The sequence below is a fragment of the Talaromyces rugulosus genome, chromosome I, assembly GCF_013368755.1.
Source record: "Talaromyces rugulosus chromosome I, complete sequence".
In the NCBI taxonomy this organism is placed as follows: domain Eukaryota; kingdom Fungi; phylum Ascomycota; class Eurotiomycetes; order Eurotiales; family Trichocomaceae; genus Talaromyces; species Talaromyces rugulosus.
In genome coordinates, this window is record NC_049561.1 from 2,602,348 (window position 1) to 2,615,811 (window position 13,464).

Genomic DNA, 13,464 nt, shown 5'->3' on the forward strand with positions numbered 1-13,464 from the left:
TATTAATACCCGTTCGATAATGACCTGTCATCCATGTTACTTCCTCTTTTGGCGTCTGGACAAGCAGAAACAAGGGCGGTGTAAAACTGTGGTGTTACATAATCCCTCCCTTTAAACAAGTCACTTGCTGCGTAACGCTAAGATTCCTTCTCAGCCTTTTACAATCTCAAACCGAGTCTGCGAACAGTACAAATGGCTGCTTCATACGACTTCGTTATTATTGGCGGCGGTACGGCTGGGCTGGTGGTTGCTTCTCGGCTTAGCGAGGACCCTAGCACCTCCGTGCTGGTTCTCGAAGCAGGCGCCGACTTGACAGCAGATACTCGCGTGAACATCCCCATCTTTTACGCCGCACTACTTGGATCCGAGGCTGACTGGAAATTCCATTCCGCCCCTCAGGTGAGGAAGGTCTATGTCTGGATAAAGGCTGTGGGCTCACTCATTTCTTTGACAGCTGGGTCTCAATGGCAGAGTGCTTGGTCCCAACCAGGGCAAAGCACTTGGAGGATCTAGTGCTCTAAATGCACACGTCTTTGTTCCTCCTTTCAAGGGGGTTGTTGACTCATGGGAGGCGCTTGGTAACCCCGGATGGAATTGGACCACCCTAAAGGGATATTTCTCCAAGGCCTACAGCAGTCCGGCTGTGGCCCAGGATGCCAAAGAAGCTCTGGCAACCGAGGGCTGGCCAGAATTGAGCGAAGCTAAAGGTCCAATCCAAACATCCTTTGGCAACGTGACGCACCCTATTCGCAAGGCATGGGCCGAATTATTTCGCAGCGGTGGGCAATGCAACGCCGGGGATCCATTCATCCACAGTTCTGTAGGCTCCTTCAGTTGTCTTGCTAGTATCGACTCGGAGGGCAAGAGAAGCTACTCTGCCTCAGCCTACTATAAGCCCGCTGAGCTTCGACCAAATCTTCACGTTCTGACTAACTCTCACGTCGAGAAGATCCTGTTTGACAAAGGAAAGCGTCCCAAAGCTATTGGGGTCCAATACAGTCTCGAAGGTGCTTCAAAAGCTGTTAGCGCAAGAAACGAAGTTATCCTTGCCGCTGGTGCTTTTCAATCTCCCAAAATACTCGAGCTCTCTGGAGTTGGTGGAGCAGAGCTTCTTCAGGAGCATGGCATCAACGTAGTCATGGACCTCCCCGGAGTTGGGCAGAATCTTCAGGGTATGTGAAAAGCTCCCATTGTAGTCCATTGAAAACATTTTGGTCATTTGTCCTGAAACTATCTCACCGTCTGGACGCACACCTGCTTTTAGACAGATTTAAGCCAACCTCTACTACTTATAGATCACCTGATATCGTATACGGCATTTCAGGCAAAGGATGACATTGAGACTAAAGACTCTCTGGTCAGACAAGAGACTGAAGCCCTCGGTCAGGCAATGAAAGAATATACAGCAACGCAGACTGGGCCCCTAGCTTCGCTCGGGGTTCACACCTACGCATATTTGCCTCTTCCCGCACAAGATAGAACTGCTCTCCAGACATTACTTACGAACTATGCACCCGAAGATACACAAGAGCATGGTGCGACACGAGCCTATTATGATATCGCGAAGACCATCATCCTTGACCCCGAGCAACCATCAGCTGCATACCTGTCTGCCTTAGGGCAAACGAATTATGTCAAAGACCTCAAGGACGAGAATATCCCAGCTGCTTCGCTTGGAAAATTCGTCACGCTTGGAGTAATGCTCTCTCAGCCGCTTTCACGCGGAAGCGTTCATATGTGAGTGACTATTCAATCCCTTTCCCGTGTTAGAAAATTTGAGTGGCTCTTTATTCCTGATTGTTCACGCCTTATGCCATCGCAAAGTCTAGTTTGGCCATAGCTAACTAAAAGAATTCAAGTACCTCCGTCATTCCAGGAGACTCTCCAATCATTGATCCTAGTTACCTATCCAATCCTCTTGATGTGGAAGTCATAGCACGGCATTTGCTCGGCGTCAAGAACCTAGCACAGTCACCCTACCTTGGGAAGCTGCTCGAACAGCCACTGAAGTTCCGTGACCCAGTTGCAGACTTCCAGGGAGACTTAGATGCCGCAAAAAAGTATGCCCGGGATAATCTTATCTCTATGTGGCATTATACGGGGACCTGTTCCATGCTGCCCCGCGAGAGCGACGGGGTGGTGGATTCCAACTTGAGGGTTTATGGTATCGAAGGATTGAGGATTGTCGATGCGAGTGCTATCCCGCTTATAAGCACTGCGAATCTGCAAGCCACTGTGTACGCATTTGCGGAAAGGGCAGCGGACCTCATCAAGCGAGACTGGAAGAGTGAGTAAATGAGGTCTCAGAAAATGTCTACCATCCACACACTCTGAAAAGACTTACACTTCTACTACTGCGATAATCGTGACATCTCATTTATCACTCCCTCGATGTAAAGAGGTTAAAACTCGTGATTAAGCGGCTATGATCCTGGTATTCCTCCAACCTCTCACTAGGTCAAACTTTTGCAAATTTTGATACAACCATCCAGTTACATTAGGGTTATAGTTAGACTTCATTGCCAAGTCATGTTCGGACCGGGACAGCCAAGATAAACATTTCACCGGCACCGAATCATATAATCCCCTATCCTGCACTCGAAAAATTAGGTTTCATTGTACCATCGTGACACATGTGACGCATTAAATATGTCTAGCCTCCCTTTAATGAGGGGGAACACTATTTCCTTGGACGATGCTCTGACCGACGACGACAACATCCTGCACCGCTTAGACTATCCGCAGAAGCTGAAAGCCTTCTGTTCAGACCTTCTTACTCACCAACGTGACATTGAATCCTTGGTCTCGTTTCATCTTTGTGTGAAACAATGTCAGGTTGCCAACGAGGCTGATTGGTTATTTGGAAGTTATAATGTTTGCATTCCGGCCTATATAGGTCGGCAAACAGAGGAACGTGTCCTTTTTCGTGTTCCGCTGCCTTTAAAAATTGGCGAAGAGACTTTCCCTGGGAAATACCAACGAGAAACTACGCTGTGAAGTCGCCACATATATTTGGATACGTGAGAATTGCCCAGATGTTCCAATACCTTTTCTCCATGGGTTCGCCTTTGGTAATGGACGAGCTGTAAGTAAGCCTGTTCTCTTGACTCGCTTTAGAAGGGCCACGACTAATTTTATCTCCTAGTTTGCTCTAGATAATTGCATGAATTTATTTACAAGATGGTGTTGGCACATTAAACGAACTCTACGATCATGGTTTGGGTACCCAAATACTTGTCCATTTGTCCGTACAAGGAACAACAGTGCAATCAAAACGGGATATATGATCATCAGCTTCGTTACGAGCGGGCATATGCTCTCAGATACCTGGGCAGAATATCTTCTGACGGACAAGACACGAAGACATACTCTTTTTAGTGATATCGCGAATATCATGATTACATTAAGTCGGATTCAATTTCCACGGATTGGATCGTTAAGTTTGGATGACGATGGTTTGATAAAACTAACGAACCGTCCACTCACATTGCGACTCCAAACTTTAGAGAATGAAGGGATTCCAACGATACCTAGGAGCTCTACGTACTAGTGTGTCGAACCTTATATTCTGGACCTATTACACTGTCACGATAATCGCCTACATTATCAGCCTAATGCTATTCACGACCTTAATGACGGGCAGGAACAACTAGCCGCTTTGACCATGATGAAGGGTCTTTTGCCCCAATTCATTTCTTCCCAATATCGTGACGGTCCATTTATTCTTTCACTCACTGATCTTCATCCGAGTAACATCTTTGTCGATAAAGATTGGCACATCACATCATTGATTGATTTGGAATGGGCCTGCATTTTCCCAATTGAACTACAAACACCACCCTATTGGTTGACTGGTAGACCTATCGATGATATTGAGGATGGAGAGCATCTTCAAAATTTTCAAAAAATCATGACTGAGTTCATAGATGCATTTGAAGAACAGGAAAAAAAGGAATTCCGTCCCTGTCCAGGCCGAGATCATGAGGAAATGCTGGGATAGAGGAAGTTTTTGGTATTTCCAAGCGCTTCACAGCCCGAAGGGTCTACTTCGTGTATTTAACGAGCATATTCAGCGCATCTTTTGCGAGGAACATTGCACCCAGCGAGTCTTTGACCGGACAGTCAGTCCATACTGGACCCCGAAGGCGGAAGAATTCATCCAAGCCAAGCTGGGACAAGAGAAGGAGTATAAGGATCAAGTAAGGAAGCGATTCAGAGAAGATGACCAAACATACACTTTTGCGTAATTTCACCATGATGAACACGTCCAAGTCAATACCTATCTCTGGCTCCCTCTCTCACAGGTTGTAGCCTGAGCAAGCAATGGTGGGTTAAGAAAGGCATAGCCAATTGGGAACCACCTTTTCTTGCCCTGTTGCGGGGCGGCCCGTGCCGCGCCAATCACTGATAAACAACTCTATTCACGCAGTGTATGGGAGTTAGATACATGGTGCCGCAAATCACGTAGGCTGGCAATCTACTATTCTTGTTCTGGCTACTTCTTCCAAGGCAGCCCTGGTTCGACCTACGGGAACAACGTTCCAGCACTTTGTATTATGAAGGGCCGGCCTTCAAACCCCCCAGTTATGCGCACTTTCCCCAAACTCCCCTCTGGGGTTACCGCCTCATTGCAACGAAACATCCTATTATCAAGATCGATGTCGCAGAAGTTATTTTAATCATAAATGTGCTTTTAAGGGCATATGATAAAGTGGGGCAATCTGGAAGCAATCTTGTTGAGGTCAAACTTTCTGATTCAAGCGTTGGTTCGGACGACTTCGATTCTTTTGAGCATTCTAAGATATTTTAGTTCCTCCACTCTATAAATCCACTCTATTCTTTTTTTTTGCCGGCCTGGAATCTTCGGAACACGAGGTGGCGGCGAGTGATGCAGACAACTGTCTCCCCAGGAAAAAAACGGAGGCTTGCAAAGAACGACCTGGGGCCTGAAATTGTGAGAGAGTGGATGGACAACACTATTTCGTTCTTCTCAAAAAATATCAAGCTCTGTCTGGACGAAGATCCTGTAGCTCATACATTTGGCTATCTAAACCGTATTAGCAATAGAAGCGAGGATCTCGATCTAGTCCGTCAAAGATTTTTGAAGTGACACTTCGTCGTCTTAGACAAAGATTGGCGTCTGAAAGACCCCGTTCGGGCCGTGTCGACCGTTTACCAGATTTTCATGCCTACTTGGGCCATACAGGACCGGCTAGTAGCAAACAAATTACAAAATAGCCCGATGAAGGAAGTAGATTGGATTCGATTTGTCGAGAAATTGAAGAGAGCCAGCCATGTGGCTACTCCCATTTAGGAAACCTATTCTATATCATCCCTCACCTATCAGTCTGCCATGGACAAAAGTTTGAATATCCATGCAACATGGTTGACCTAGCTTGGGCGGTTAAATGCAAAACGGGCGCACCGTAACCAACCGCCAAAAGTCTGGGTAATATGATTGGGCCATGGAGACATCATGTCAAATATCACTAATCCCGTTGCAGTCTAGGGTTAATTGACTGAGGATCTGGACCAACCTGTTTATATGGCCTGACGGTAATTTTTATGTAAAAAGAATTAAATAGATTCTAGATTTATAATAATAATTATATATGAATAGTACATTAAGGATAGAACTAAGAAATTAGATCGTTTTGTAGATTTCTATGGATTGGCAGTAGCTCCATTCCTAATTGAGATTCCCTCAGACCCAACCCAATGTCCGTGTTGACACTCTCTCGCGCACTTTTACAGTAGATCATATTCCCCTGGACGCCATTCTACACGATTTTTTTCCGCTTCAATAGAAACATTGTCTCGGTGAATTTTTTCTATTGCGCAAAATGATGTCGCGAATGTGTCCTGATGATGTGGCCTGGGAACAAGCAGAGGAAACAGCTGACGCCTGGTTGGCTCAGTTTCTTGATGTTGATATTTTAAGACCGATCGCCGACTTCATCCTCAAGCATAACAGGGGGACTGCCACTGAGTTTGCAGTACTGAGAAAGGGATCCTATAATATCAGCCTGCGACTGACATATCGAAATTGTGCTGCTGTTCTACGGCTGTCGCAGCCCGGTGCCGTTTTATTCCCTGAAGAGAAAGTTGCGAATGAGGTCGCCGTGATGCGGTTTCTCATTGACTAGACACCGATCCCTGTTCCGTTTGTCTTCCACTCCGGCACGAAGAACGACGGTCCCCTCGAGCTGAGCCCATTTATCATCATGGACTACATCGAACATGAGACAAAAATGTACGACGCACTTAATACACCTGGTTGTCCGACAGAAGAACGTGGGATTTTAGACCCTAAAATCGATGAAGATAAGCTTCAGATGCTTTATGGACAGCTAGCAAGCATTTTACTTCAGCTCTCCGAACCTTCCTTGCCTCGCATCGGATCTCTCAGCCAGATTGACGAATTCACTTGGGATGTCACTCATCGGCCGTTGTCTATGAACATGAATGACCTTGTACGACGTGGAGGATTACCCCGATCAGCACTTTCGGAAGCGAAAGCTACGTTCACTACAGCCTCTTCGTATCTCGAGGCTCTCGCAGACCTTAACATTGATCATCTAATGCACCAGCGAAACGATGCTATTCAGTCGGCGGATGATTGCCGACGGAAATTTGTAGCGCGGAAGCTATTTCGTAAGCTTGCAAAGAGCAAGCAACTTATGAACCCATCGCTCAATAGAGGGCCTTTCAAAATCTGGTGCGATGATCTACGGCCGGCCAATGTGCTCTTGAACGGAAGTTTACAGGTTGTTGGCGTGGTCGATTGGGAGTTTACGTACGCGGCGCCTGCTGAGTTTTCTCATGCGCCACCATGGTGGCTTTTGATTGAAAAACCCGAATTATGGCCTCGAGGCATTGAAGATTGGTCAGAAATATTCGAACATCGCCTCAAGACATTTCTCAAAGCGATGAAAGCCTGTGAGGATGTGAAAATCCAACAGGGTCGCTTGCAAGAAGATCAGCGGCTGTCAATACCGATGCAACGAAGTTGGGAGAGTGGGGATTTCTGGATCGTATATGCGGCCCTGAATAGCTTTGCTTTTGATATGATTTACTGGCAAAAAATTGACCCACGCTTTTTCGGATCCAGTCAGACAACCGACAAAGCGTGGGAGGAGAGATTGGATTTATTAGATGAAAAGGAAAAGTGTGAGATGGAAGAACTGGTGGCTCGAAAGCTGCATGAGATGGATAGCAGGGTTCTAGAGTGGGATCCGGATGATTACACGATAGAATTTCGTCAAAAGCTGAGGGAGACAAAAGAGAGGGCAACCTGAAGGGCACCGAACTCCTGTTTCTCGCTCGAACTCTCCAACTTAACCTCAAAAACTTTTAAGAAACAGCGAAGAAACTTGTCGTTTGCCAAAAAGCCAAGTCTCATAGGTGGTCTTGTCTACTACTACATGGACGCAAACTTTCTGCCACAAAAGGTGCACAGCAATCACTCACACAATACCCTTACCAATATATAGTCAGGCAATTATTATTATTCCGGTGATATAATAGCCTCCATATCCTAATAAATAAGCTGGACAGCTCATAATATCTTTCATCAACTCAGTTTTGGCGGCGAAAGGACCTGATGATGCTGTGTGCAAATTACTAGATATCTCCTATCCAGACTAATCCATCCTCCGATCGTTGAAGGCCTTCTGCTACGTCCCAGTTACGATCGTTCGGTTGCTGATATCATACGGAAAGTATAGTCGGTACATTAGCTACATCCTCACTTATCCAATGTATAGTCAAGACGAATATATCACTAGCACATGGTAGGCAATGAAGACTACGCATAACGAGGAAGATAGCCGCAATACAACAGTACTTCGAGTGATACCCCACTCATGTTATCATCATCTCCGCGCTGCCTCCAATGCTCCAACCCCACATTATAATAGCTTTATACCTTCAAGTAATCCCACTCAGCACGGGTTCTTTATCAGATATTAGACCCTTGCCATCAGGTCTCATATTAGGTTTTGCACGCTCCTTTCTTTCATCAAAAGATGTCTGCGTCCATGAAGAGCCAGCTGGTCGGTGTGATAGGCCCTGCTGGGTTTGGGGGTTCATACCTCTCCGTCGAGCTCATCCGACGGGGACACAAGGTCGTTGGAATCTCACGCAATCCTCAATCCTTTGGCACACACCAAAGCTATACGCCCAGGTCGGTGGACATTGAGGCAGCGAGCATTGATGACCTAGCGACCTCATTTCGCGATCTTGAGGTCTTGGTTAGCGAATATGGACCTCACACGCAAGGAGCGGACGCACTTAAATACAGTAAGCAAGTACCTACCCTCACTATTAGATATTCTCTCACGTTATATCCTGCAGTGCCATATGTGGAGGTCGTCAGAAAACTCATTCTCGCTGTCAAACTGGCGAAAGTAGAGTACTTCGTGTTTGTGGGGGGAGCTGGCAGCCTTGTGGTTCCTGGAACCCACGAGTCTCTAGCTGATTACCCGAGTTTCTTCTCTGCCTACCGCCGACAGATGGCAATGAGTGAGGCCCACGTGCAGTATATGGAGGAGCGTCTTGGCCCCATCGGGGCTCCTCTACGATCGTACCGAAATGCTCGGCTCGCACAGAACTCCGGCACAAGTACGGCTGAAGACATTAAGACTATACAGATGTACGAAGACAGTATCCGGAAGAATGATCGAGCGTCGGAATATATCAAGGCTGGGAGAGCGACTCTGTTGTTTTTTGAGGGCAATACTTCTTTTCCATGGACGTTTGTCTCGCCCAGTCCTCTGTACCGGCCGGGTCGACGGACAGGAAGCTACCAGGTTACTGTTGACTACGTCCCGTTAAAGGGAGAACAACAGGGGGAGGATGCTTTGGATGGGAGGCTGACAGGCATATCAGCCGTGGACCTCGCAGTTGCGATTGTGAACGAGATTGAGAAGCCTCGGCTTATGCACAAGCACTGGACTGCCTCGGCTGACTTGTCTGATGATACATCGTATCCTAGCTACGTAACTGCGAAGGATATCTAGTGCACAATCTCGGAATATAAGATTCGATACATCAAGTAGTCTATTGAGTGAACGGGGTTGATATACAGTACGCGGACGGTGTGATTACTCTGACAGGTCTGATGGGAAGCTACATGTAACATTGAAGTTTCCCGCCGTGATCAAAAGTAAACCAAGTATATAGGCACTACTCTCCGCAGAGTTTCTGTCAATAAAACAAGAAAGACAACAAAAAAGTAAATAGGTTCTCATCTTCACTAGCTAGTTTGCGCCTTTTCCTCTATCTCCGCTAGGACCTTCTCCGCAATGCGGAACCCCTTCAGGCCAGCAGGTATACCGACATAAATAGCTACTTGGAGTAGTGCTTCCTGGATCTCAAGCTTAGATAAGCCATTGTTGACTCCACCATGTACATGGACTGCCAATTCAGCACCTCGCGCAAAGTATGCCGATGTTCAGCAACAACCTCTGTTTGCGTTCAAGGCCAGGTCGAGACCATACTGAGCCCCATCATGCCTCAGTGAATAGGTCCTGCATTGGCTGGTTGAAGGCAGAAGTGGAAGATAAGGATTGGTCTACGTAGATCTTGCTAGCGACTTCATAACACACTTTTAGACCCTTGTCGAAAAGCCGTTTATGGGCGTCGTCGAGAGCAGGGGAGATTTTGTTAGCTATTTTTATGGATTACTTGATAGACGGGGTTAATAGGTAGAAGATGAAGTTGCTAGCTATAAAAGGTGATTATCCAGATGTCACCTATTATTTATCTCCATGTCATGGGATGGAAAAATTACTACCATCAATTATTTGGTACGGTTGTTCCCCCACATACAACATTGAAATTCCCCCACCTGTTGGATACATGTCAGTGCTTATATGCCGCCTTATTCGCAAGTTATTAAAGAGTTGTCCGAATTAAGAAAGACAACGTCAAAATATGGCATCACCTGCGCTTGGATTCATTGGTTTGGGTGTCATGGGGTATCCCATGGCCGTGAACTTGCTGAAGAAACTTGAAACGAGAACTAAACTGCATGTGTACGACGTGTCTAGCCAAGTTCTGGACAATTTCGAACAAGAAGCTCCCAACTTGGTCTCCATTTGCTCAAGTGCGCGTGAAGTTACAGAAAGATCTGTACGTCCTAGCAAGGTGACGATGATTAGCATGTAGGACTAACTATGGTTATAGGATGTTGTTTTCACGATTGTCCCGGAAGGAAAACACGTACGGGCCGTTTACCTTGACGAAGCTGACGGAGTGCTATCTGTGGAAATTGATAACAAGATACTGGTTGACTGTTCCACAATCGATACAACGACATCAATCGATGTCCATGAGGCTATTTCGAAGAAATCCGCCACTGCATCCTTCTATGACGCCCCCGTCTCTGGAGGCTCTCTAGGGGCAGCCGCTGCAACTTTGACATTTATGCTAGGTTGCAATTATGACGATCCAAATCTGCCGCTATTGAAAGGGCTGCTAGGAGCCATGGGGTCGTCTATTTTCCCCTGTGGTGGATTCTCCCTCGGCTTGACGGCGAAACTATGCAATAATTACTGTTCCGGCCTCATTGCCATTGCCACAGCAGAGGCGTTCAATATCGGTATAAAGTCGGGGATGGACCCGTTGATGCTAGCTAGAGTTTTCACGACAAGCACGGCCCAGAGTACTATCAACGACAAGTGGAATCCGGTGCCAGGAGTATGCCCAAACTCTCCGGCTAGCAAGGACTATCAGGGTGGGTTCAAGGTGCCGTTAATGAAAAAGGATTTCAACCTTGCCGTGGAGATGGCGAAAAGGGTTGGTGCTCAGGTGCGTCTTGGAGAGTCTGGGCTGGCCGTCTATGAGGAGTCGAGCGAGGATGCGGAATGTCGAGATCGAGATTCCCGAGTGGTATTTCGTTATATTGGTGGCGACGAGGACTGGAAGGAGAAACTAGGGTTATAACAGTAGTAGCCTGATTATAAACTGCTAGAACAGAATATAGCCTCTATAGGCCATAAATAAGAACCTTACCTTTCAAATGTTTGTTGTGACCTGGTGGTAACATACATCAAAATGCAATGCGTATACTTCCAACACAAACTTGAAAATGCCTGTCCCTTAATGAAATATTCTTTTCTTTATAGGACATTCATACATGCACCACCGTGTTAAAAGATGTTACAATAATGTGGAGATGAATTTAATGATATATGCACAGCTCTTTGACGCAGTCTGGGTTGGCGTACAGTTCATCCAAATTGGCCTAGTGAGGCGACACTAGGAACGCTCGATGCTGATTTTTCTTCCATAATTTTCGACCAACACTCTATGCAGATGGAGAAGTTTTTGATGATAAAAAAATTATATATCTCAGGTTGCTTATGTGGAGGTGGAGTATGTATAGATGTGGGGTGAACTAGGCTATTATATGAATCCTACAAGCATGGCGCCTTTCATCCAAAAGACACCTCCTCAATTGTAAGGAAATTGTAACGTCTAAGTCGGAGCGATGGCGCCGATTACTGTTGGAATTCTCCTGGCCCTTGCCGCATACTCCATTTTTCGACTTATCACCACTTCCCTTACCCCGAAGAAGGTACCAAAAGGACTGCACGATGTCTCTCTCGTCGGAGCTGGAGCTCAAATGGGTACCATTCCGCAACGGCAGCTTCAGAAATGGGCCTCTGAGCATGGAGAACTGTTCAAAGTTCGCTTAGGGCGTGAGGAGTGGATCTATGTGAACAGCCCTGCGGCTGTCAAGGAGATCTTCGACAAGCAGTCGCAAAACTCCTCCTCACGTGCGCCAAGTCCAGTTGTGTCGGATATTCTGTCTGGCGGTATGAGGTGAGAAAAGCATCTATATCGGACCTTCGCTCGGTTTTGCTGACGTGGCTTGTGGATAGGTTTCTCTTGATGCCGTATTCGCCCGAGTGGAGGAAGCTTCGAGCAACTGTGCACAAGCTGCTGACACCAAAATCCTCGAATACGTTTATGCCATCTCAATTATTCGAAGCTAAGCAGCTGTTGTGGGATATCCTAACGGACAACGAGAACCAGGAGAATTTCTACATGCACATTCGCAGATATACCACGTCTGGTTAGTAAATTTGCGAGCACTCCACTAATAAGTATACTAATCGGAACGTTGTAGTTGTAATGACATCAACCTACGGACGAAGAGTAGCTGTGTGGGTCTGTTACTCTCCTTGTTTCTATGTTGTCCTTTGCTGACGGACCCTCAGGATTGCGAAGATATCCGCGAGATCTACGGCCTGATGCAAGACTTCAGTGAGGCTGCGCAGCCGGGCAAGCACATTGCTGAAACATTCCCATTTCTTGCCAAAATTCCGTCGTGGATGCAATGGTGGAGGAAGTCCGCCTTGCAGTCCTTCCAGCGCCAGGCGGCTATTTGGATGAAATACTGGACCAGATTAAAGACACAAATGGACTCAAATCTGGCCCCGGAGTGCTTTGTCAAGCAGTTTATTGAGACCGACTACAAGAAAAGCGGAATCAGCGAGTTACAAGCTAGCTTTGTTGCGGGCAGTATGTTGTTCATAGATGTTCTGCTTGGGATAGTATGGCAGCTAACGACATATGTCAGCAATGATCGAAGCTGGGTCGGAGACCACATCCTCAGCGCTCAACTCCTGCGTCAAGTATTTTGCAGCGTATCCTGAGGCTCAGGCCAAAGCATATGACGAGCTTCGCCGGGTGGTTGGTGAGAGCCGAGTTCCCGCCTTTGAGGATGAGCAAGATCTGCCATATATCAGAGCTTGCGTCAAGGAGGTCCTTCGAATCCGGCCTGTCACAAAGTAAGTTGTTCGAACTATTTTTTATCTCCTCTCACTAATATATTGTTAGTATTGGAAGTCCGCATTATACCACGGCGGACATCGTTTACAAGGATTACTTCATCCCCAAACACTCCGTCGTCTCAGTCAATCAGTATGCCCTTCACTTCGATCCAAACCGCTACAAAGATCCCGAAGCCTTTATTCCCGACCGCTATCTCAATCATCCTCACAAAGCGGGCGTGTACGCGTCCCATCCTGATCCCTACGAACGAGACCATTTTGACTTCGGGGCTGGTCGACGAATTTGTCCTGGTATGCATCTGGCCGAGAATAGTCTTTTTATTACGATCGCGTGCATTATTTGGGCATTTAAGATCCTACCGCCTCTTGAGAACGGCAAGGTTGGTACGGTGGATGTTTCTGATGCAGCCTACGAAGAGGGCGTGAACACACTTCCGAAACCTAGTAAGCTGCGTTTTGTCCCGCATAGTTCAGCTGTGGAGAACACTCTCAAGAAAGAATGGCAGAAGGCCCGAACGGAAGGTTATATGCTGGGAAATATCAAAGTGGATGCTGAAGGGATGGTTGCGGGTAGCAAGTGAAAAGTCAGGCAGCGTGGGTGATAGAAGTAACAAACCACTGGCTTCTCGGTGAAAGACAGGTTGACTTTCTAGCTGCATTT

The 13,464-nt window shown here is 46.7% G+C and overlaps 6 protein-coding genes across 6 annotated transcripts; all 6 read left to right on the forward strand.

Moving 5' to 3' along the window:
- Positions 1–192: 192 nt before the first annotated feature.
- TRUGW13939_00881 (uncharacterized protein) lies at positions 193–2,295 on the forward strand (the record flags this gene model as incomplete). Its single annotated transcript, XM_035484087.1, has 4 exons — positions 193–399; positions 455–1,172; positions 1,296–1,737; positions 1,860–2,295. 4 exons carry the CDS (start codon positions 193–195, stop codon positions 2,293–2,295), a joined length of 1,803 nt encoding a protein of 600 aa, XP_035339980.1.
- Positions 2,296–5,843: 3,548 nt separating this feature from the next.
- TRUGW13939_00882 (uncharacterized protein) lies at positions 5,844–6,146 on the forward strand (the record flags this gene model as incomplete). Its single annotated transcript, XM_035484088.1, has 1 exon — positions 5,844–6,146. One exon carries the CDS (start codon positions 5,844–5,846, stop codon positions 6,144–6,146), a length of 303 nt encoding a protein of 100 aa, XP_035339981.1.
- Positions 6,147–6,251: 105 nt separating this feature from the next.
- Positions 6,252–7,298, forward strand: TRUGW13939_00883 (uncharacterized protein; the record flags this gene model as incomplete). The annotated part of the gene is made up of 1 exon (XM_035484089.1): positions 6,252–7,298. The coding sequence occupies one exon, from the start codon at positions 6,252–6,254 to the stop codon at positions 7,296–7,298; it is 1,047 nt and encodes a 348-aa protein (XP_035339982.1).
- Positions 7,299–8,027: 729 nt separating this feature from the next.
- TRUGW13939_00884 (uncharacterized protein) lies at positions 8,028–9,020 on the forward strand (the record flags this gene model as incomplete). Its single annotated transcript, XM_035484090.1, has 2 exons — positions 8,028–8,301; positions 8,356–9,020. 2 exons carry the CDS (start codon positions 8,028–8,030, stop codon positions 9,018–9,020), a joined length of 939 nt encoding a protein of 312 aa, XP_035339983.1.
- Positions 9,021–9,936: 916 nt separating this feature from the next.
- On the forward strand, positions 9,937–10,947 carry TRUGW13939_00885 (uncharacterized protein; the record flags this gene model as incomplete). Its single annotated transcript, XM_035484091.1, has 2 exons — positions 9,937–10,134; positions 10,189–10,947. The coding sequence occupies 2 exons, from the start codon at positions 9,937–9,939 to the stop codon at positions 10,945–10,947; spliced, it is 957 nt and encodes a 318-aa protein (XP_035339984.1).
- Positions 10,948–11,494: 547 nt separating this feature from the next.
- Positions 11,495–13,384, forward strand: TRUGW13939_00886 (uncharacterized protein; the record flags this gene model as incomplete). The annotated part of the gene is made up of 6 exons (XM_035484092.1): positions 11,495–11,829; positions 11,889–12,082; positions 12,137–12,177; positions 12,228–12,531; positions 12,590–12,800; positions 12,850–13,384. 6 exons carry the CDS (start codon positions 11,495–11,497, stop codon positions 13,382–13,384), a joined length of 1,620 nt encoding a protein of 539 aa, XP_035339985.1.
- Positions 13,385–13,464: the final 80 nt, after the last annotated feature.